Source organism: Balaenoptera borealis, assembly GCF_965194805.1.
Source record: "Balaenoptera borealis genome assembly, chromosome: 17".
In the NCBI taxonomy this organism is placed as follows: Eukaryota; Metazoa; Chordata; class Mammalia; order Artiodactyla; family Balaenopteridae; genus Balaenoptera; species Balaenoptera borealis.
In genome coordinates, this window is record NC_138876.1 from 21,572,949 (window position 1) to 21,597,881 (window position 24,933).

The 24,933-nt window shown below is 37.0% G+C and overlaps 1 protein-coding gene across 2 annotated transcripts in view; it reads left to right on the forward strand.

The window, feature by feature from the left end:
* Positions 1-625: 625 nt before the first annotated feature.
* RAD21 (RAD21 cohesin complex component) overlaps positions 626-24,933 on the forward strand; it is a 28,092-nt gene continuing 3,784 nt past the window's right edge. Inside the window, exons 1-12 of one of the 2 annotated variants that reach the window (XM_082364326.1) lie at positions 626-820; positions 7,633-7,807; positions 12,495-12,624; positions 14,016-14,115; positions 16,108-16,214; positions 16,519-16,725; positions 17,185-17,310; positions 17,640-17,762; positions 19,545-19,768; positions 20,984-21,143; positions 21,585-21,730; positions 24,600-24,749. In XM_082364326.1, the coding sequence (XP_082220452.1) occupies positions 7,664-7,807; positions 12,495-12,624; positions 14,016-14,115; positions 16,108-16,214; positions 16,519-16,725; positions 17,185-17,310; positions 17,640-17,762; positions 19,545-19,768; positions 20,984-21,143; positions 21,585-21,730; positions 24,600-24,749 (1,617 nt within the window). In that variant the 5' untranslated portion in view covers positions 626-820; positions 7,633-7,663. The remainder of the gene's footprint in view (positions 821-7,632; positions 7,808-12,494; positions 12,625-14,015; positions 14,116-16,107; positions 16,215-16,518; positions 16,726-17,184; positions 17,311-17,639; positions 17,763-19,544; positions 19,769-20,983; positions 21,144-21,584; positions 21,731-24,599; positions 24,750-24,933) is intronic. The other variant, XM_082364327.1, reaches the window with a different exon arrangement.

A 24,933-nucleotide genomic window follows, 5' to 3' on the forward strand; every position in this document is an offset into this window, starting at 1 on the left:
GCTCTCTTGGTGCGTTTGATGACTGGAGCACAGTGAGGAAGAGAGGGGCAAGAGAGGGAGCAAGAGGCAGGGGCTGGATCGTTGTATCATCTTAAGTACTTTGGGTAATAGCACATAGGCAGATACTATCTCACTATATCGTCATTATATCCCAGACCCTAGCTATCATAGTATGTGGTTCAGAGAAGACCGTCTATAAATATAGGTTGACTGAATGAATGAACCCCTACATTTTAGAGAACTTATTCAAGGGCTTTATGTTACATTCGTTGCTACAGAACCATTTAAATGAATTTTTATGTAAGGGGCACACGAAACTACACAAAGACAGGTTTTTTTCCTTTAAAACAAGCCCAAGGATAAAGCTACATCCAATCAGCGCTTCCTTGGCAAGCACTGCGCGCGCGCCGCTTGCCAGTTCCGCGACGCTCGAAGACCCTCTAGCAAGAGAATCACCTTTGCGCTTGCTCAGTTCGGGGCTGCTCAACCAGAGGGCGGGTGCCAAAGAGAAGGAAATGGTCGCTGAGCCTGCGTCGCTCCTTCTGGGGCTTAGGCTGGCTGCGCAGGCGCACAGGTACCATTTTGACCGTAAACATCCTGCCGATTTGAACCGAGGATTTGGGCGGCAGGAAGAGCCGCGGCGTAACGGCAGCCATCTTGTTTGTTTGAGTGAATCGGGAAGGAGGCGGCGGCCGTGGCGGCGGCGGGAGCTGCTCCGAAGCTACACCTCACAAGGGCTCCCCCCTTTCCCCGCCCCCTCCCCCGACCCTTTTCCCCTCCCCAGGCCACCCAGCCCGCCCAACTCCCGGCGGAGAACAAGGTAAGATAGTCGGCCGACCCCTTCTTTTCCTCCGGCTCTCTTCCCCCCACCCGTTCCCCGCCGTCTTGCCGTCGGGGAGCGGGACTCCGGGGTGGGGGGGGCGCGGGAGGGCGAGGGAGACGTCGGCACTGCCTGCGCCCCGGGTCGGGGCAGTGCTGCCACCCCTCGAGCTCCCGAACTGCAGCGCCGCCCGCCCAGGCCCCTTGCCCAGGTGCCCGCCCTCGGCCGGGACCCGCGCAGCCTGGGCCCGCATCATCGTCTATTGGGTAACAAATGGTTCAGGTCTATTTCAAGACCAAAGAAGCAGTTACTCGGTCGGTCTCTCGGGGAGACGCGGCTCCCCGAGGAGGCAGAAGGAACCCCGGGCCGCGGAGGGCGAGGAGGAGGTTTGAACGAGCGCGCTCTGGGCACAGGGCCGCCTACTCTTCGGGTGAAAATGGCTGTCTGGGAAGACGCGGGATTCGGGGCGGGAGGCGGCGGCGGCGGGCTGGCCGCCCGTGACGCCAGCTCCGAGGGGCCGCGGCCGTCCGCCGAGCGTGGGTGCGGGGGTAGGAGACACGCGGGCCCTGCCATCGCGGCCACGGTGGGGCCGGAGGACGGGGCGGGCCCCTGGCTAGGGACCGCTGTTGCTCCCCCTTCCCCTTTATTTTTTTTTAATAAAGGAAGATGGTTACGATGGGGATATCAAATACTGGCCAGACCCATAGAAAACGCGACCGAGGGAAGTTGCCTCTGATTCTTAGGAAATTAGCATAATTGGTTTTCCTCCCTGGCTTTCCTAGCGATTGAGGATATTGAGTGTTGTATTTGGGCGGGGGGGGGGGCGTTTCTGACAAATGCCTGGTGTCTCTTTCCTCGCTGAGAAAGGCTTTGAGAATGATCTGCTGTGATAGTGTGGGGTGACACTGTCTAGCTGTGCTGCTGCCAGACTTAGCGGCCTTCTTCAAATTTGAAAGAGGGAAACGCTGGAGGGTTTGGCCACCTTACGATTTGTTAGGCTTTCAGTGTTCGAAAACGCGCTTGAGTTTTTAAGGGTTTCTGGTAAAGGCTACTGTTATCGGCTTCCCTTTGCAAGCGAAAGTTAACATCTGCTCTCCGTATATTGTTTAGAATGATCATTGAATTCCAGAAACAAATTGCCGTTTTCTTCCAACGAATGTAAATGCTAGGGAGCTGTGTGGTTGTGGAGAATGTTGAAGACAGGCTGGAGAAGCTTTCCTAAGTTGTAGAGTCATTAAATTTCTTTGTTTCATGTTGGGAGCTACTAATCAATTACTTTTAAAAAGGCATTGATGAGGACGTATGTCATACCCAGTGATTAAATTATTACCAGTTTGTAGATGAGGTGACAGCAGTGCATAACTCAGTGGACATAGTGCCTTTTTATATACAAGTCAGAATTACATTGATAGAGCATAGCTTTTACCTTTCTTGTGTTTATAGAGGCAACACATTAGTACAATCTAGGATTAACTTTTCTTAAGGATGAGAATGTCTTTCCTGGTGAGGTCCTATTTATTGGAACATAAAGATTCTGAGAGTTTTATCTTTTATAGTTTGGTACAGAAGGGAAATTTCTAATATCAGAAATGAAGATTTTGTGGTTTTTGTTTAAATGTTGTGATGTCAGAATTGTTAGGCATGGTCACGATAGCTGGTATGTGCTCTGTGGGAGATTTTTTTTCCAAAGTAACTATTTGTGTCTGTAGTGGCATTGTGTTGGGTATGATATGATGTTCTGTTTAATTTTCATAATACTGTTCGGGAAACATCCCCATTTTATAGATGAGAAGGCTAAGACTCAGATGTTAATTCACTTTTAACCCTTACAAAACAACTGTGGAGGGAGCTGAGTTTGAACCTAGGACTGTCTGATTGTAAAACTCTCCTTCAAAGAACATTAGTATCAAAAGGGGGAGGGGAGCTCTAGGGTGCAGGGGTGGAAATACCTCCTGTCCCTGAGACACTCCCCTAGCACCCCCAAAGAGATGGTTCCATTCTTATCTGAGTTCCATGTTGATGTTTTCTAAGGTTAGTAATCACTGAATTTCCACCTTCCAGTTTTTAATAGTTAGGAAAAGTGAACTACACAGATTAAGCAGCTTAACATGCTAGTTACTGGCAAAGCACTCCCAAAATAATTGTTTTTACTTTGAATAGATGACGTTCGTGTATGCCATAAGTTAAAAAAAAAAAAAAAAAGTCCAACAGTACACAAGGGCAGTCCTCACTTTCTCCCTGGACCCAGGTTCCAAAGGTGACCGGTGTCATCAGTTTTATTTGCACTCCATAGATATTTTTTGCTTATGCAAGTGCATGTTTGTATACATGTATAGAGAGAGCTCTCTTTTATCATTGTTTAAGAGTGCATGGGAATTCTATTGTATGATTGTATTAATTTGCTAAAAGTCACTTATTAAGGGCTAGGTAGGTTATTTCTAGTACTTTGCTGTTAAAAGTCATGCTGGCAAGGCAACATAGTGTTTAGACTTGTGGGCTCTGAAGTTCAAGTTCCACTTGCATTAAATACTGGTGACCTTTGCCACATTCCTTATCCTCTCCTTTTCTCTTTTTCCTGGTCTGTAAAATGGGCCAGTATTTATCTTTTAAGACTGTCACGAAGAGGATGGACACATAAAATACTTAGAGCTTAGTAAGTTTTGGGGGTTTTTTTGAATTATTATTATACATCCTCAAGTATACTTTTGGTTTATTACTGGAAGTGCAGTTTCTTGCTGGAGAGTATGAGATGTTGCCACATTGCCCTTCAAAGAGGTCATACCAATTTATGCAACCAGTATCCTGCCCTGCTTTTTAACAGATGAGTGAAATATTACAATGAGTTAACATCATTGTAGAAACATGAGCTGTAATTTGACTTCGTTTTTTTAGAAACATCTTAAAGAAATTGCCGTTTTTGCGTTCCTGAATATGTTCTAAATTATCAGTCTGTCATTTCACATCAGATTTAAATTACTTTTTAGGATCAATTTTTAAAAGTTGTTTGCTGCTTTAGAAAAAAATTGATTGAGCAGTCATGAAATTGGTAAGCTACGCTTTTTGACCAAATGCAGGCTTTCTGCTAAGATCTTTTGTAAAGGATTAGCAAAATTTAGAATCTTTAAAACTTTCAACCAATCTTCTTTTGAGATTGGTTAAAGGTTTGGTATTACTAAGGGAAAAAAAATGGTTTAAAAGGCAACAATGATTACACTTTACTCTTATTTAGGTATAAGCCAATAGTTGATCCACTGCTGTACATCAGGCTTCCTTTAGTTATTAAGGTGATTTCCTCTTGCTAATGGGTTCCCAGATTAATTTTAGCACCACTCTGCTTTAGTTACTCCCCATCCAATGCCAAGAAAGCATCTGTTTAGGAATCTCTGCCTGGGCATAGCTGGGATATTTTAGGCATGGTACTCTTGACTAGCAGCTGAAGTGCTGGCCATGAACTGCTGACACCTGTTGAGACGTGCCAGTTTCAATTTCTAAAATTTCCAGAATTTTTTACATGTATCAATTATGAGATAACTTGGTGTATTTCATTTCCTTATTCATTAAGCACTTATTTAGTAGTTGACACGCAGCAGGGAGTATTCTAGGAGCTAAATAGTAAGAGTTTTTTTACTTATTTGGAACATGACTATCTTCTATAGTGATACTTGGAGCTTGTTGTGTATGACAGTGATTGTATTTCTGAGAACACACAGCTATATTGGATTTCTACAAAATCCTGTAGATTGTATTTATAATGCTGTAGAGGCAGCTTAATTTTTATGCTAACAAACTTTAAGGCTTGAAGTAGAAGCACTGCAACATAGGAGGCTCTCTTTGATTATGGGAAGCAAATTTTGATCTGCTAAGTGGAATAGAAGGTGCACTTGAGGTGGTGTTGTTTAATGCTTTTACCTTAGAGCATTTGATCTGAATTCTTCCTAGTTTAGTATTCCTTAGTTCTTTTCTTAACTCCACATTTGAGAGAAAAAGTTCACATCATTAGGCAGTTGATGAAGCCTATTTTATTTTTGTCTTTAGAGAAAATTTTCCTAGTGTGAATGAATGATCCCCTGGAAGCATCTGGTTCAGAGATTGAAAATTCCATTAAGTGATGGAAACTGGAGATGAGGCAGACCTGACTGAATTACTCTTGCACCACCACCCTCCCAAACATTTTTGACAGGCATAAAATCTCTTGCTTGGGATACATTAACTAATATGTATGTATTTTCTGTACCTTATTGGAAAGAATGAGCATAGTTTTTAATTGAAAGTACAATAAGCAAACTTCTTGTTTAAAATTTACAGTCTCTTTGTAAAAACATGAAAATTCGAGTTAACTTACTCTGGATCTTTTTTCTTAAGCTAATTCAAAAGAAATTTTGCATTCCCAATAGCCGTGTATGAGAAATGCAGCGTCTCTGTATCCCCACCAGCATTTGCTTCCTGTTGCCGTTATTTTTTATTTTAGCTCCTATAAGAGGTGTGCAGTGATATCTTATTGGGTCTTAATTTGCATTTTTCTAATGACTAGTGGTGCTGAGCATCTTTCTTGTTTTTAATTTGCCATCGGTATATTCTCTTCCTTGAAATGTCCTTTTTTTTTGCCCATTTCTAGTTGGATTTTTTTTTTTTAACTCTTTAGTTTTGAGAGTTCTTTGTATATTCTGGATCCAGGTCCTTTTCAGATATGTGGTTTGCAAATATTTTTTCCCATCTTCTATCTTGTCTTTGCATCCTCAATGGGTTCCTTCATATTAGGTTCTTTTCCTTTATAGGACATGTTTTTGGTACAATGTCTAAAAATTCTTACCAAGCTTTAGGTATCAAAGGTGTTCCCTTGTGGTTTTTTCCTTAAAATTTTATAGTTTTACATTTAAGTCTGATTTATTTTGACTTAATTTTTATATAATGTGTGAGGTTTGGGTTGAGGTCTTTTTTTTTTTTTTTTGCCTATGGGTGATGTCTGATTGCTCAAGCGCCATTTGTCAAAGACTAAAAGACTACCTTCCTCCTTTGAATTGCTTCTGCATCTTTGTGAAAAATCAGTTGGACTTAATTGTGTGGATCTATTTCTGGGTTCTCTACTCTGTTCCATTGATCTGTGATTGATCTGTGTGTCTTTTTCTTCGCACAGTATTGACTGTTCTAGCTATATAATAAGTCTTAAAATTGGGTAGACTGATTCTTCCCACTTTATTTTTCTTTTTCAAAATACTTTTAGCTATTCTAGGTCTTTTGCCTTCCCTTATGAGTTTTAGAAAAATCTTGTCAGTAGGTATTAAAAAACCTCATTAGAGTTTTGATAGGAGCAGTGTTAAAGTTTCTTTAAAAGCTAAAGGAACACTTATCATGCTGTCCAGTAACACTGCAGAACATTTGTCTTGGAAAAATGAAAAATTAACATTCACCAAAAGTCTGTATACACTAATATTTATAGCAGCTTTATTTGAAATAGCCAAAAACTGGAAACAACCAAATGTCCTTCAGTAGGTAACTGGCTAAGCAAATTGTGGTACTATAACCGCCCCCATGGAATGCTACTCAGCAATGAAAGGGAACATACTGTTAAGACATGCAACAAACACCTGGATGAATTTGTAGCATGATGCTGAGTCCAAGAAGCTATTCCAAAAAGTCACATACTGTATGATTCCATTTATATAACATTCTCAAAATGATAAAATCTGAGTAAAGAACAGAGTGGTGGTTGCCAGGACTTAGGAATGGTAGGGAGCAAGGGATAGGTGTGACATAAGTTTTAAAAGTTTTTAAATTTTAATTAGTTTTCATGTGTTTTGGGTGTGCTTGAGTTTCTTTCTGTAAAAGCATGACTTACCTTTTTTAAGTGTTACAGACATTTTAGAAAAAGTTCACTTGGCAAAATAGATTTTCTAAAATTTTCTGTGGAAAAGGGAAAATACATGATATAAGGGAAATTATCTTTTTACACCGTTCACATGCTCTCCAAGCTGGAGTTTTTCAGGCTGCCTTTTTTTTTCTTAGGTATTAATACATTAGCTTACTAAAAGGAAAATAAAAGAATAACATACTTGTGTTTCTACTAAGACTATTTTAGTCACGAGATAAATTGTATACTGTATCATTGTCCTGAATTTAGTAATCAAGTGCTTTTCAGATTCCTGAGTTGAGAAAACTATACAATGCTTCATCTTTTTAAGGCTCAACTTTTCTAAACTACTTACCTGTAAAATGGGGCCCACCCACTTACTTATCTGCTTGGTGAAATATGAAATGCTTGTCATGAGGTAGCAATTATTATATAATGTATTTAGCTAAGAATCTCAGTTTTTAATGGGGTTCTAAACATGGAAATTTCCTCATTGATTAATATCTGTGCCTGAGTGTTTTTCTTCTTGGACATTCTTTTCTTGTCATGAAGAATATATTTTCTGGCTTTTGGCCAGAAGCAGACTTATTTTTACAGTTAGTAATCAGGATAGGAATGGAATTAACACTTGATGGAACTTCAAAAAGAATAAGAGTTTTCTGAAGACAGTTTTTACTTAAAGGAAAAAAAACAAACTAGCACTTTTATTTTAAGATGACAATAGGGCATGGAAGTGACTTGACTTGTCCCCTTTCCTTTCAGCTTAGTGTTTGGGGGGATCTTTTCTTACCCTCTCAAAATTAAACAATAGATTATTTTTTATATGCATACTATACTTCACTCAAGCCTTTCATAGTTTTCATATTTAGAAGAATAGGGGACTTTTATTTTCAGGTTTCTTGTATGTCTTGATAAATAATTCAGTTCTCATATGGTGTTTGCATTAATTTTTTGTCCCCTTCAGGTTTCCTCCTGTTTCATAGTCAACCAGAACAATGTTCTACGCACATTTTGTCCTCAGTAAAAGAGGGCCTCTGGCCAAAATTTGGCTAGCGGCCCACTGGGATAAGAAGCTAACCAAAGCCCATGTGTTTGAGTGTAATTTAGAGAGCAGTGTGGAGAGTATCATCTCACCGAAGGTATGTTTGATGTTGATATTTTTATTCACTTTGTTGATTGTTCATTGATGTGTGAAATAGAATTCTATAAAAACAGCTTCTTAGGTAGGCGCCTATGTATATTGGAGGTAAAGAAAATCCATAGATTAGCCAGAGTTTCAATTTGATACTCTCTTCTCTTTAAAAATTCTGTTGAGTACACAGATAACTTCATTTGCCTCTTTTAATGGCAGATAAGCATGGCTGGGCAGTACCCAAATATTTTATATTTAACTTTCTAGATGTTTTTATATTAAATATGTGTATAGGTGTTCCTGATTGAGGAATTTACAGACTTTTCAAAATAAGGACCCATTAATTAGAAGATGTTGCAGGGGCCAGATCTGACTATTGATACTTTATCCACGTAGCAAATAGGACCCAGGACACTTGCTCCACCTCAGCTTCACAGGCCTACTTGCCGTTTCCAGAACTTTTTCCCATCGTAGAACTTTTGTACTTGGCCATGCACTTTCCCTAAATATTTAATTACTGTGTTCCCCTAGAATGGCAGCCTCATGAATGTCCTTACCTTATCTGCCTTGCTTACTACTCTGTTTCTAGAGGAGGTTTTATTGATATCCTCTGAAACTTCTGAAGCAGTGGTTTCCACCCTTGGATTTCACAAATTGAATGACTTAATATGTGCTTTTTGTGTTGCCAAGGAAAGACCATTCAAACAAACAGACACAATTATAGCTGCTAACATCATGAGCATTTCATTGAGGAACAGACAGGTTGACTTTAAAAATGTATGAAGGGCTAATCTCAAAATAAAGGTATAGTCCTTGAATATAATTTTTATACACACACACACATATATATATACATATCACATCTGTGTTTTAAAGGTCCTTTCCTGGGCTTTGTATTTATGCATATGCATACACACATACATGTACCAATTTTCCTATTTTGAAAGCATTCCAGATTGCAGCTCTCTGGATCAGCATTGGGAGCTACTCTTAGAATTAACAGTTTGGACAATGCTGGTATAGTGTGTTAAATAAGAGTAGTTCTTTATTGCTGAAAGAGCAAGGGGATCCCAGGAATAAAGCTGGGATGTAGCGGAGACTTGTTCAGAAAAGTTATCTGGGAAAATAAATGTCTTACAGGAGAGAAGTGGAAGTTTGTATTTGGAATTAGAGTAAATTATAAAGTTTCTATCTGTATATGGAAATTCAGCTGGTTTTAGAGTTATAGTGTAGAATTTATTGGTGTTAAAGATGTTTCTATTACATTATTTCTAAGACAATACTAATTAGAAAACTTTACAAACAGGGGAAAATAAGTGACCTGTAGTTCTACCACCTAGAGAAACCTTTAGTATTTTGGTATGTCTTCTAGACTTTTATGGGTGCATGTGTTATACACGTAATTTTTCTCCTTTTTTATGCACGTATAAAAAAAACTGCATTGTAAGTTTTGTAACAGGACTGCATTCAGGAAAAGCTCTGTTCATAACTCTGCCATCATTTTTAATGGTTGCATTGTACATTGTCATAGTTTCTTATCCACAGAACTTAAATACACAAAAAAACCCAGAAACACACTTGACCAAAATTGAAGTGAGGTCATTTGTGTTTTCATAAATTCACTGTAGAAATACTAATGTGTATGGTTATGGGGAGCTGCTGCAGACACTCCTGGGAATGTTTTAATAAACGGCATGTGCACTGCATTACCTTTATAATATTCAAAAAGCTCTGAATTCCAAAACACATTTGGCCCCTAGGACTTCAATAAAGGATTATGGACCTGAAATTTATCATTTTGATTGTGTATGATTTATTTTACCAGCTTCTTTTGGGAGGGAGGGAAATAATCCATATTTTTTCCAAATTTGAATTTAATTCCTCTAGTCTGTATAATGCAACCATTAAAAATTATGATAATGCTATGAACAGAGCTTTTCCTGGATGCAGGCTCATTACAAAACAATATAATACAGTTTTTTGTGTACACATGCACACAAAAAGAAAAATTGTGTTTATATATAAAAGCCTAGAAGGCATATTAAAATATTACTAAAGGTTTCTCTAGGTGGTAGGATTACAAGTTTTTATTTTCCTCTTTTTAAAAAACAGCCATTTAGTAACTGTTACTTGTCAAATCTTTTGTTCTGTGTCTTTCCTTAATGTTGATGTTTAGGAATATAATTATTGGAGCAGGTGGTATACTTACTTTAAGATTTCTGATGTGCATTAACAATTCGCTCTGTGGGGAAATTGTACCAGTGTGCACTGCTGGTCGAATTGTTTGAGAAGATGATATTTTCTTTTTATAGGTATGCTTACTGAGTTAGGTGAATGGAGAAAGGAGAAATTGAACTCTTTTCTTGAAATTGATATGTGTGGCTAATCTTTAACATTCATAAGCAAGTATTGAGGGTGATTTGGCTTAAAAGGATAACAAACTTTTTCATAATATGTGCAGAGTACTTTGTACCCCATTAGGGACACTGCAACTTTAAAAACCATTTCTAAGTGTGTTTTTCTTTGATTGGTTGATTTTGTTTTATTGTGATAGACTATATCACAATAGATATCTCCACAGGGTGAAGTGACCTGAAAATTTCTAATGTCTGCTCTTGTTGTGCAGTTCTTGTGGTGAAATGTTGGTTTAGTCGTTTAGAACAAGTGTCAGACAAATTGCTCCTTGCAGCTGCATACGTTATCTCTCCCCGCTTCCCCTCCGTCTCTAGTTGGAACAGCCCCTCTTAATCCCTGCAGAGTTTTCCTTGGACGTATAGCCTGTGTTCTTGATTATACCTACACTCTTCACATGAGCTAGCTCAACAGCAAAAATGCCACACCTCATTTTACCTGTTCCTGGACTAAACTCTGAACCAAACTAATCCAGAAAGAAAGACTTTGCCCAAACACCACCTTTTTTTTTTAATGAGGTGACTACTTTATTATCTGCATTTTTAAGGAATTTACTTTGAGGTAACGTTCATTTATAACATTATATAGGTTTTATGTTTCTACTTCTGTATACCCCACAGTGTGCTCACCACCAAAAATTTAGTTCCCACACATTACCATACAGTTGATCCCCTTTAGCCATTTTGCCTTTTCCCCCGTCCCCTTCTCCTAAGGTAACCACTACTCTCTTCTCTGTATCTCCATGTTTTTGTTTAAACACCACCTTTTAAAAGTTGCTAATTCTGGACAAGATAATGGCATGCCAAGATTGGGGTTTTTTTCCCTCCTTTTTTCTTAGGTGAAGGTGCAGTCAGTAGTAATTTTAAATTTCCTGAGACTACACCATAAAGGGAGATTCTCATTTTCCATTAGGAGCAGTATTTTAATTGGGTATTATTTTTCATATCAGGGATTTATCATCAGATAAGTCCTAGATTTAGTTATAAATTTATTACAGTTTTAGATACTTAAGAATTTATAACACTAAACTTCATAATTTATGCTGTTATGAGATGTGACCATAAATATAGAGCCTGAGAGTTATTGTAAATAGGATTCTAGACTGCTATAGAGAGTACCCATATTAAATAAAACAACACATTGTATTTGTAAGTTATAAGTAACATAGTGTACTAAGCATAATTTAAACTTTAAGCAAATATTTAACAGCTTTCTTTGCTACTTAAAAATTTGATGTTTTTATGGTGTGATCTGGAAAACAATCTGGTAAAGTTGAGCTCATGTTTTCTTGTTCTTTAAAAAAAAAAAATTCTTATTATAACCAGAGGAATTTTGAATCATTCTATTTAGATTGTGTATTTACTTCTCTCATTCTTTTCACAACTATTCTGTCTCATCCCACATACTGGATCCCCCGTAAGCACTGATCAAGATCTACCTTGTTAAAATACAGGCTGAGGAATGTATTTTCTTGTGAAGGAAGATGGATGCCATTATCCTTTATCAGTTAGTATGCTTTCCAGTCAGGTAATAAAAACTCAGTGAAAAGTGGCTTAAACAATGAGGAAATTAACAGTCTTATTTAACTAGAAGTTTAGAAATAGGAAGATCTAGGATTGGTTCAGCAAAGGACTCACCTTTCTTCGTTTATTGGCTTCTGGTCCTCATGCATACGGCCGCCTCGCAGTTACGGGAGGACTGCAGGCAGCTCCAAGCTCCACCTACTCACAGTGCAGGAAGGGGAGAAGGAAGAGAGGGGTGTTCGTTGTGTTGTGTTTTGTTTTAATTGGGAAAATCTTTCTCAGAAATTCTCTGACCTACTTGACACTTCTCGTTGGCTGAACTGGGTTACATGCCCACTCAAAAACAAGCGCCAGCAGAGGAGAATGAGACAGTCATCCTTCAAGACTGGGGACATGCACTTCCCAAATAAAATCAGAGTTCAGTTAGCCAGCAAGGAGCAATGACTAGATTGGCAACCAGAAGTGCCACATACTTCTTAATGTGCTAATGACAACAATTCATGGATTGCCTTAATACTTGCTTCATAGCTACCTTCACATCTATATTAATTCATGAATTTCTGCCAGTCTGTTCTTCAGGTATACTCAGGAAATTTACAGGTAAAGGCAGTGAGAAATAAAATATACATGATTGTGCGGTAACTTCAAATAAATGGTTAAAAGTATGGAGAGATATGAATTGCACAACATAACAAGCTTTGAAGTAGTCTCTAAATCCGGAAAATTAACTTTATAAAATAGAGTAATGTTAATTCACAGGTGAAGATGGCACTCCGAACGTCAGGACACCTCTTACTGGGAGTAGTTCGAATCTATCACAGAAAAGCCAAATATCTCCTGGCAGATTGCAATGAAGCGTTCATTAAGATAAAGATGGCTTTTCGGCCAGGTATTGTTGACTTCTTTGTTTTGTTTTTAACTTTGGAGTTAATCGTGTTTAGTTTAAAAACTGCTAAGCAAATATGCTAGATGAGCGTAGTTTGTTTTGTTTTAATTGCAGTACAGGGAACCCTTTAAAAACGGGGCAGAACTTAGAGAGGCAGTGTTTCAAGGGAAAAAACCGATTTTATTTTTGTTCTACGTATGGAATTATGACAGTTACACCTTTTTCGTTATTCCTTTGGAGCTGCCTTTTTTTTTTTAACCCCTTTTCCAGCAATCATCAGAGGTTGAAGTGTGGAAAACTAATTGTTCTATGATTTTTAAAAATAAAGCTCAGGAAAGAAAATCTTAGAATTTTAATTTTTTCCCGAATAATTTTAGTGTAGTCTTAAAATCAAATTCACTTTTAGCTTAAGTTGTTGAGACTTTATTAAATGTTTTCTATAGTTCTTCGTTGTTGTTTTGTTTTAGGTAATAGTTGATTCTGAAATTGGACTCTAGCAACCAAATTTCCATCTGCATAGATAATTACTATTGTATAATTTTTTAAAGCATTGACAAAATTTTATTCTGATTAAAATAATCTCAATGTGTAGGAGAGATGCCTTATACCGTAATTTCTACTGTTGTTATATTCTTATGCTTCCATTTATTTTAATATATAAATAGTGAAATCTTTGAGATCTAAGATTTGGTTAAAAGTAAAATATTTAGGTGGGGGCCATGACACTTTAGGCAGAGGCCGATGATTTCTCTTATGTGGCTACTAAGTGTATTTTGCTTAAATAACATGTTTTGTTTCTTTTTATCTTTTAAAGCAATGCATTTTTATTATAGACCACTTGAAAAATATAGGGGAAAATGTAAAGAAAATTAAAATAATTTAATCCCACTTTCCTAAAATAACCAGTTCCTCTTAACATTTGAGGTATTCTTTTGCAGTCATTCCTTTTCCTCATAAATTTCATGCTTATTTAGAAAACTGTTATTAATATTTATTTATTTGTTGATACGTCCTTTTAAAGACTTCTCAGTTTAATGCATAATTAGTGCTTTGACCTCTTGTAACACAAGTAGTGTGGCTAATGATTATTAAAAAAACAAAAGTACTTGAGCTTCAGTGATACTTTGCAAATATTATCAACCCTTCTGGAATATAACCTTAGGAAATTATACTGACTTTTTTTTTTTTTAACATCTTTATTGGAGTATAGTTGCTTTACAATGGTGTGTTAGTTTCTGCTTTATAACAAAGTGAATTAGTTATACACATACACATGTCCCCATATCTCTTCCCTTTTGTGTCTCCCTCCCTCCCTATACTGACTTTTTACCTTCCTTGATCCCTTGATAATCTTTGGTGTAGCCAGGTCTTCAAGCTTACCGTTTCTTTTCCAGGTGTTGTTGACCTGCCTGAGGAAAATCGAGAAGCTGCTTACAATGCTATTACTTTACCTGAAGAATTTCATGATTTTGATCAGCCACTGCCTGACTTAGAGTATGTCTCTCTCTCTCTGTCTCTTTTTCTTCTTCTTCTTTTTTTTTTTTTTTTTTTTAATTATTGACTTGGCGTACAAAAAACATTATTGGCTTACAAATGCATAGTTTTCTTGGGATGTTTTTGACATTGCGTTAACATGTAGCTAGAATGCATGTGCTTTCATTTAGGGTAGTATATAAATATGAAACATATAACCTAGAAGTGTTTCTTCTATAAGGTCATGTAGAAGATGCCAGCTTTAAAACAGCTAAGAGAATTCTGATTTGCTTAGGCAATTGTGTAAACTGAACAGCAGTCTAGCTGTTTGCTTTACATAATGATATCAGTAAACTTGAACTGTTGCTTCATGATTTTTTTCAGAGGTATATACTAAAGTCATCTACCAGTTTATCATCTTGGCCAAGCTATACTCAGCCACAATTTTTGTTCTTTTATTAATAAACATATGAGATAACTTTCTATAAAGAGCAAGACAGGGTCATTGTCACACAACATTTAAGAAGAGAAAGTTGTACAGAGATGGCCATTACAGCAGAATACTGTGGTATGTTGTTTCCCTCTTCTCAAGTCTTCAGAATTCAGCTGTTATTACCATGACAGGGAATGTCACTGTCACTTTCCAAGCGATTGAGTAGCACGGTTAGTTATCCGAGAAACCCTCTACACCAATCCCCATTTATTTTTTGACAAATTTGTCTGCTTTTTTAAAAAATGATCTTTGACTTTTAATTATAGGAGTAAGTTTATGATTTATTTTGAATTTATTGTGTTAATTAGTGCTAGGCACTATTTGGCTGCTTTACTTTTTCCTCCCTTTCTTTATACTTGCTTTATTTTAAAAAAATTCTTATGGTGGCATTTTTTAACATAGCTAAACAGTAGAGAGATTAGTAAATATTATGAACCCCAGGTGCTGATCATCCAGCTTCTTTCATTATCAATGTATTGCCAGTTTTATTTCATGTGTACAGTTGACCCTTAACACAGGTTTCACCTGGGAGGGTCTACTAACGTGCAGATTTTTTTTCACTAAATACATTCTACAGTACTATGCAATCCTAGGTTGGTTGAGTTAGTGGATGCAGAACCACAGAGGGCTGACTGTAAAGTTATATGTGGATTTTTGACTTCAGGGGGAGGGGTGGGTAGGTGCCCCTAAATCCCACGTTGCTCAAGGTTTCAGCTGTATTTCCCCAACTGACCTTCTAACAATGGATTATTTTAAAGCAAATAACAAATATTTTATTTCATCTGTAAATACCTCAGAATGTATCTCTTTAGAGGCAAGGAATTTTTAAAACAAAGCCATAATAATATCACAGTTTTTAAAAAATTACAGTAATTCCTTAATATAATACACAATCAGCAGTCAAATGTCCCCAGGTGACACATAGGCTCCCCCCGCCATGCTTTGTTTCAGCTACGGTCTGTACAGAGTCTCCAGACTGCATTTGGTTGATACGTATCATAAGTCTCTCTTAAGAACCTGTAACAGAGCTACATGTTTTTTGTATGTTTGTCCTTGCCATTTATTTGCTGAACAAACCTGGTGATTTGTTTGGAAGTATTTACATTCTGAATTTGGTCGATGGTATTCCACATTTGTACTAAACAAAGACTCAGAAAAGCCAGTTAACTTCAGTGTTCACACAGCCTGTACGCTGCAGGGCTCTGATGAAAACCCAGGCCTGTCTAGCCCACGCATCGCTCAGTTTTTGCTCTGTATACCATGTTGCCTTATGGAGTGATTTCAGCATATTATATTTTGCTCGCTGGTCATTAACAGGTTTAAAATTTAAATACAAATTAAATTAACTTCCACATCATTTAGATTCTTGGATTGTATTTATTTAATATTAAATATTTAGGTTCCATAGGTTGTATGTATGGTTTTTTTTCTTGCTTATATAAAGAATTGAGATGTGTTTTCTCTTACAAATACATTACAATGAGACTTGAGACTACAGTGTATTTGAAATTCTTTTAAAGTGACATCGATGTGGCCCAGCAGTTCAGCCTGAACCAGAGTAGAGTGGAAGAGATAACCATGAGAGAAGAAGTTGGAAACATCAGTATTCTACAAGAAAATGATTTTGGTAATAGAGAAACAAATCATTAGCCATTAGCTATAATGTTAAAATTACGTTACTCAATATATTTAGGGTAACCTAAATTTGGATCTTATATTTGAATTTTCTCATTATGCCCCAGAATCAGCTTATGAAATACAATAGATGCTAAAGATTTAAAGTTTAAACTAGATGTTTTAATATTCAAAGATAAATAAGACTTCAGTAAGCAAATGTGACATTATAATTAAAATAAATCATTAGCCATTTTCTTTTGATTCGGTGATGTTTCTAACTTTTCTCAACTAATGACCAACTAAAATGTGTTTAGGTGACTTTGGAATGGATGATCGTGAAATAATGAGAGAAGGTAGCGCTTTCGAGGATGATGACATGTTAGTGAGCACTGGTGCTTCTAACCTCCTATTAGAGCCTGAACAGAGCACCAGCAATCTGAATGAGAAAATTAACCATTTAGAATATGAAGACCAATATAAGGATGACAATTTTGGAGAAGGAAATGATGGTGGTATATTAGGTAAGTCACAACAAGGTGATTATTCTAACAATTTCTTTATTTAGTTGCGGGGTTTTAGAGCAGTTGCTAATTCTTAGTCTTGAGCATCTCTCTAGGTATGTATGTGTGAATTGTCACCAGTTGGTTCAGTAAAAGTTTTCTGTAAACCTGTAGCCTAAAAATGTTTTAACAATACCTAATTTTGTTTAACACTGCTTGTCTTGGAGTTTTAAGTTTTACTAATTCTTCGAAGTGCTCTATTTGTGTTTAAGTAAATACGTGTTTTAAAATTGAGATTTTCTTTTCATATGTTAAGTGTTTTATACTTTTGTATACTACCTTGAAGAGAACAGATGCATATTGAAAACAGATTTAAATTTTTTAATTTAATCCATTTTAACATTATTTTTCCAGTGATTGGCTATTGTTCTTTTAGCATTTCTTTTTTAAATTGTAACCAAATTACATTCCCTATTTCAGATGACAAACTTATTAGTAATAATGACGGCGGTATCTTTGACGACCCCCCTGCCCTGTCTGAGGCGGGGGCGGTGTTGCCAGAACAGCCTGCGCATGATGATATGGATGAGGATGACAACGTATCAAGTAAGCGGGTCACGTTCAGTGATCCTGGGCATGATGTGTGGCATCCAAAAAGACACTCACTGCAGAAGACCAAAAGCTAAAAGTTTCAGCTTTTGATGAACTGTAAATCTCCTTAAAAGCAGTGCTTATGATTGATTCTCTTTAACCCTGTGCTCCTTCCCCTTTTTGGGGCAATAGGTCAACTGGAGAGACCTCCTTATAACTAGAGAAGTGTTTTTTCTTTGGAGCCAGTGGGTTTCTTTCAGTTACTCAAAGGGATTTTTTCCCCTCATTTGCTGGATATATATTAAATACCCAAGCCTTTTGTGACCAGATTTCTGCTTTTATAGTGGGTGGGCCTGATAGTCCTGATTCAGTGGATCCTGTCGAACCGATGCCAACTATGACTGATCAAACGACACTTGTTCCAAATGAGGAAGAAGCGTTTGCTTTGGAACCTATTGATATCACTGGTGAGCAAACAAACTTTTTGACTTAGAACTTTTTCTAGTTCTGGCTCACGTCCACTAATCTGCTGCTCATTTTCAATATAACTAAACTTCTTTTCTCCTTTGTTAGTCATCTATTATAGAAACTTTAATTCACTTATAATTCGAATATCTTACAGAGTATCTTTACAAGTTGCTGTGAAATAAAAGTATGGAACAAGCTTTCTGCTAATAAATATCTTAGTCTTTGGGGGTTACAAAAATGCTAACAGGCCACATGTGTAACAGAAAGCATTGCAAGGCATTTTTCAGTAAAGTACAAGATTGACTAATCCGTTATCTTCCAACATTCTAGATTCTGTGTATGCTTTGGGCTACAATCTGGGAAAATCTAAAAATACTTTTATTTTTAACTGGAAATAACAAAGGTTCTAAAATCAGTATTTTTCTTATGCTGCTTATTAAGAAACACAGCAAAGCATATTTAATTGGGGGTGCTGCTTCTGAGTAAAAGAGGCAGTATGTAATTTGGATGTGAAACTTTAAAATTTCTAGATGGTGTATGGGTACAATGGGGTAGAATACCTTAAGTCATTTACAGTATAATTCAAGATACTGTTATGACTTCTAAGTAAAACAAGATTAACTTTTTGGGTTTCCTACTTAGAATCTGATCACCAAAAATTCTGATTTGGGCTTCTGGTTTAAAAAGAGTACTTACTGTGTAGCTATATTTAGGAACTAAAAATATAAAAATGAACAAGTCTTTATCCTCGTGGAACTTAAATAATAGGGGAACATGGGTAATTAAGCAAATTATATACTATATTATTGACAGATATTACAGAGATCTATAAACAAGGTAAGAGGGACGTATACTGCAGTGTTTAAAATAGGATAATTGAGCTTAGCCAGCTGTTAACAAAAACTTGAACTTTTTAATTTCAAGGAAGGGAACTCAGTAGCTGGAGGACAGGGCCTGGACAGAGGCTGTCACTGCATAACATCTTTTTGAATCTTGAATTTTGAACCACACGAGTATTTTATCTATAAAAACCTATGGGGTATATAACATGTATGACAATGAAATCTTGAGGAATTTATTTAATACCATGAGCTTTTCTGTATCTTAAGAAATTGAGATAATGTTACCTCTTTGTAAGAGTTTAGTAAGGATTAGAAATGAGGATACAAAAAGTGTATAGGATGGAGTTCAGGGTTCATCTGACTGGGTTTGCGCTTGTTTCACTTTATCAAGCTGCTTGTGCAGCTGCCATATATGAATTGTAACTCTTCCAATAAAAATCATAGTAGTTGCAACCATTTATGGAGTCCTCAATCTATGTCAGACATCATACTAAATATTTTACAATCCCCTATACGTGGTTGGCCATATTTCAAATGAGAAAATGAAGAGGTTAGCAAAATGAAGTTAACTTTTCTTAACGGTCACTCACTTAATAAGTGGCAGAACCTAGGACTTGAGCCCAACTCTGAATCAAGTGTGATGTGTTTACAATATAAAGCTACATGGGCAAAAATGAATCGGCTCTTGCCATTATTTTGCTCATTTTGTGCTAAAAGTCAATATTCATTCATTCAGCAAATTTTTATTGAACATCTATTGTATGCTAGCCTCTATATGGTACTTGGGAAACATGACTTAAAACAGATTCTACCCTCATGAAAGCTTAACTTCTCTTCTAGGTGTTTAGAAAAGCAGGAATATAATGAGACCAAATCTGGTAGTTGTATGTTTCATGCTGGCCTCAGAAAAGATGACCTTATTTTCTTTTATCATGCCAGTCAAAGAAACAAAAGCCAAGAGGAAGAGGAAGCTAATTGTTGACAGTGTCAAAGAATTGGATAGCAAGACAATTAGAGCCCAGCTTAGTGATTACTCTGATATTGTTACTACTTTGGATCTGGCACCACCCACCAAGAAATTGATGATGTGGAAAGAGACTGGGGGAGTGGAAAAACTTTTCTCTTTACCTGCTCAGCCTTTGTGGAATAACAGACTACTGAAGGTAATATAGTTTGCAGAATTTTAAATTTCATATAGATTTTGACCATTTTTAAAAATAAACTTTAAAAACTTGTTTGAATCATTTTTGATCAGGTATTTTTCAGTGATATAGCATCTTCTCTTTTTTTTCCTCCCTTAAACCACAGTATACTGAACATAAACCTGATCTGAAAGATCAAGATAAGTGACACCTGTATTTCTAAAAGATGTAGAATGAATCTTCCCTATTCTAAAAAGACACTGATGTTTTTAATAATAGTTCTCGCTCCTCAACTTGCTATGATATATTACAAGTTCTGTTGCCTTAGTGTGTACTGTGGTTCCAGTCTACAATCTTTAGATGTTGCTTTCTGGCTAAAACAAGGGGTGGTTCTACTTTTCCCACAGTACAGAAATCTGGCTTTATGAGAATTTTTTTTCACTTACAGGCCCTTTCTGCTCACTTTAGGTTCCAGACTATTCTAAAGCAAAGTTCTGAGGCGTCATAGAACCAATTGATTTTTACTATAAAGTGTTTAAAGCAGCAAGGCTTTGGTAAAACTGCTGTATATTGGAAGCACAATCGTATAATCATTTGGAAGAAGGTCTTTAAGTGTTTTTTTTTGACTCAGTGGTCTCATTGTTAGGAATTTTTCTTAAGGAGGTAATTCAAAAAGCCACTTCTATAAAGATGTTCATTAATTATTATTTACAGTTAAATTTTTTAAAAGAAACTTAAAATATTGAAGAATCATTCAGGTGTGGCATATATATATATATACACGCACATATATATTTACTTCCACTCAGTGGAATATTCAGTCATTAAAAATACTAGAAATGATAGTTAATGAAATTACCATACAATATTAAGTGAAAAGGGCACTATGCAAAGCTGTTGGGTATGATTTGTTAGATTGTTTTAAGTGTATGAATATGAAAATAAACTGCAGGTAAATAAGTTTAGAACTTTAGTGTTATCTCCAAGTTATGAGACAATGGTTAAAAATTTCATTCTCAACTTTTCTAAAATTGCTGCAGTGAAAATTTTTACATAGAGGATTTCAAATTATAAAGTAGAATGAAGCATGAATATGATATAACATTAAGTAGAAATCATGCTAAATTATATATACACTGATTGTTAAAGCATACTTGTAATGCCATTGGTAGGTTTTCGGTTCATGTGATTTATAGTAGAGATTTTATAATTGATTTTTTTTTTTTTTTTTAATAGCTGTTTACACGCTGTCTTACACCACTAGTACCAGAAGATCTTAGAAAAAGGAGGAAAGGAGGAGAGGCTGATAATTTGGATGAATTCCTCAAAGAATTCGAAAACCCGGAGGTTCCCAGAGAGGAGCCGCCCCCGCAGCAGCGGCAGCGCGATGTTATCGGTCTGTCCCGTTGCAAGAGCTCCCTGAGCAAATCTAAGTGAACACTTGGCTAAAATTTACCTGTATATCGCCAAAGTGAAAGAAGAAGTCAGGAACAAAGACGTATTCTCAGATTTTTAGACAGGGAAATACATGCCTTATAGTCTCTGATTCCTTTGTTAGATGGGAAGTTTTCTGTTTTCAGAAAGGTCTGAGGTTTAGGACTTGGCCGAGTGATAGTCTGCTAAAGGATTGTCCTGCCTTGGACTGGAGGTGGGACATGTCCTTTTAAAAACCTCTTCCCACCTTGAAATGTATTATAAATTTAGTAACCTTTGTGGAGGTGAAATTTTATTCAGCCTTCTTCATTAGGGAAAGTCTTAGCATATTAGTATTAAATGGTTCTAAAATGTTGTTGAGGACTGTATGACCGTAATCCCCTCTTCGTATGATCGATTGCAGATGAGCCCATTTTGGAAGAGCCAAGCCGCCTCCAAGAGTCAATGGAGACCAGCAGAACAAACCTGGATGAGTCAGCCATGCCTCCACCACCACCTCAGGGAGTTAAGCGAAAAGTGGGACAGATGGACCCAGAACCCATGATCCCTGTAAGCACAGCTCTCCAAGGTGTTTGGGGTGTGGGTGTTCGGGCAATGTTTTAGATCCCTAGTAATAGCAAGTGTTGTTTAAGGAGACCTTTTGAAGTATCTTGGTTTGGGCAGAAAGTAGTAAGGAATGGGTCCACAAAGAATGGCAGCTGAGGATCACAACACAGTGTGCCGTGAGTGGGAGGCATTCTTAGGAGTTTTTGGTTTTTCTGACTCTGGGATAGAGTCTTGCTTCACAGTGGCCTAAAGTGAGCATCCTTGGCTACTGTGGAATCCTTGACTCTGAACTTGGTTCTGGTTTTTATTTCAGTTCTCAAACGTTAGCCCATGGTGAATCTGACAGTTCTAGGTAGAATAAGAAAAGCAGCATATGGAACCTGTTAAGTACGTTGTGAGTAAAATGAAACAAACTTCCTGCTAATAAATAACTTTGTCGGCAAGATGGAACATTTTTCCTCCGGTTTTATTGAGATATAATTGACATGTATAAATTGAATTAGTTTCGGGTGTACAATACATAATGATTTGCTAGATGTGTACATTGTGAAATGATCACCATGGTAAGTTAACACCCATCACCTCGCAGGATTAGATTTTTTTCTTGTCAGGAGAACTTTTAAGATCTGCTCTTAGCACCTTTCAAGTGCATAGTATATAGTTGAACCTCCTTATCCATGGATGTATACTGAGGGCTGTCTGCAGTACATTGTTTTATGTAAGAGACTTGAGCATCTGTAAATTTTAGTATTCAGAGGGGATCCTGAAACCAATCCCCTGCAGATACTGAGGGACAGCTGTATTGTTAATTGTAATCATCATACTGTGTATTAGATCCCCAAAACTGACTTTGACCAACATCTACTCATTTCCCCCATCCCCCAGTAACCACCATTCTACTGTCTGCTTCTGTGAGTGTGAGCTTTTTAAGATACTTGATTCCACATGTAAGTGATTGATATATCTATCATACAGGATTCAGCTTTCTCTGATTTACTTCACTTAGCATAATGCCCTCAAGGTCCATCCATGTTGTCACAAAAGGCAGAATTTCCTTCTTACGGTGAATAATATTTCATTGTGCGTGTATATCATATTTTCTTTATCCATTTATGTGTTGATGGATACTTAGGTTGTTTCCATAGCTTAGCTATTATAAATAATGCCGCAGTGAACATGGAAGTGCAGATATCTTTTCCAGATAGTAATTTTATTTCCTTTGGATAAATAGTGGCTGCACCAATTTACATTCCCACCAACAGTGCAAGAGGGTTCCCCTTTTCTCCTCATCCTTGCCAACACTTGTTATCTCTTGTTTTTTGGGTGATGCTTTATTGTGGTTTTTATTTACATGCCCCTGATTGATTAGAGATGTTGAGCACCTTTTCGTGTACCTGTTGGCCATCAGTATTGCTGTCTTCGGGAAAATGTCTGTTCAGATCCTCTGCCCCTTTTAATCAGTTTGTTTTGCTCTTCAGTTGTGTTGCGTTCTTTATATATTTTGGATATTAATCTCTTTTATAAATGATTTGCAGATATATTAGTTTGATGAAGTCCTACTTGTTTATTTTTGCTTTCGGTGTCAAATCCAAAAAGTCGTCAGGACCAATGAGCTTATCACCAGTGTTTTCTTCTAGGAGTTTTATGGTTTCAGGTCTTAGATTCAAGTCTTTAATGCATTTCAGTCTTTTGCATGTGTCTGTCCAGTTTTCCCAACACCATTTATTGAAGAGATTGTCCTTTCCTCATTGTATGCTGCTTTGTGCTAAATTAATTGACCATATATGCGTAGGTTTATTCCTAGACAGACACTCTATTCTCTTCTGAGTTCTGGTTTATTCTTTATAAATATTCCTGTATATCTTTAATACTAAGCAGTTTTAGGCTCTCTTATTAAGAAATCAGAATATGCTCGTCCAGTTGCTGAAAAAAGGTAAAGCGACGTCTTGCTACTTCATTTAGACTGGCTACCCATTAAAGTTCACTTAGTGTTCCTATCCTGAGTGTAAAGGAAGGAGGTGGTCTGGTTTAAGGCTTCCCAAGCTTAAGTAAGTCTATAGAATAAATTAATTCTGGGCAAAGGGAGGCTTTTTGGTACCTTAGGCTCTTGGTTCAGCCTCCATCATCAAGACATTGGCAAAAGAATATTCTTTGCCAATTTTAACAACTAGTTCTCTATGGCCTCTGATGGTAAGGAGTTGTTAAAAAAAGAGCGTTTTTGAGTTCAGGAACGGGAACAAGTAATTAGTGGGTTAGTCTAGTACCAACCACTCTCCAGGTAATTGTTCCCTTGTCACTCTTTTAATGTTCTCATGGGTTTGTATTAAGTCAGAGAAGAAAGAAATTCAAGAAATGGACCCAGAAAAATAGTCTCCTCATTCCTAATATTTGCTGCTGGAAGAGCACAAAGGCTCTTATTTAGAGCTCAAGCTGAGTTGCAGTAGCCTTATACAGCAGTGGTCGACAGTACCAGGCTAATTAACGTTAGAGCCTTTTTGCATTGCCCAGGAGTCGTCAGTGGGTTCTGTTCAGTCCTAAAATGCTAATACAGAAAGTGTTGAGGGTTTTTTCTTGTTTGCAAATTCCTCACATAGACTTTAAGTATTTGACTTCTAAAAAGTAAGTATAAAAAAACACTTTTGTTCTAGGGTAATAAGATAAGATAATGAATGGATTAATTTCCTTTGTAAAGTACTTTAATGTTGTGGCTTTACAGTAAAAGAACAAGATGTGTAATCAGGTTTTGATTATGAGGAAGTGTGAGAAGTATTTCTTTTCATTTTGAAAACTGCAGCAACTACATGTTTGCATAGTTAAGAGAAGCTACCCTTAAAATGTGCATCTTAAATTGCCTTATCTTTATTGCTTTAAGCCTCAGCAGGTAGAGCAGATGGAAATACCTCCTGTAGAGCTGCCCCCAGAAGAGCCTCCAAATATTTGTCAATTAATTCCAGAGTTAGAACTTTTACCAGAAAAAGAAAAGGAGAAAGAGAAGGAGAAAGAAGATGATGAAGAGGAGGAGGTAAGGAAACGTTGTAAAAAAAGATCTGATGAATAAATTCCCATTCTAGGTTTAGCGAAAATCTTCAACCAGCTCTTATTATTTTTCATCTTGGAGCTGAGTTCAGAGTGATGAAAAATGTTTGAATATAAGCAAAACTTAGCCAAATTCTTAGTGATCTACACCATCATTAAGAACTTCAGAT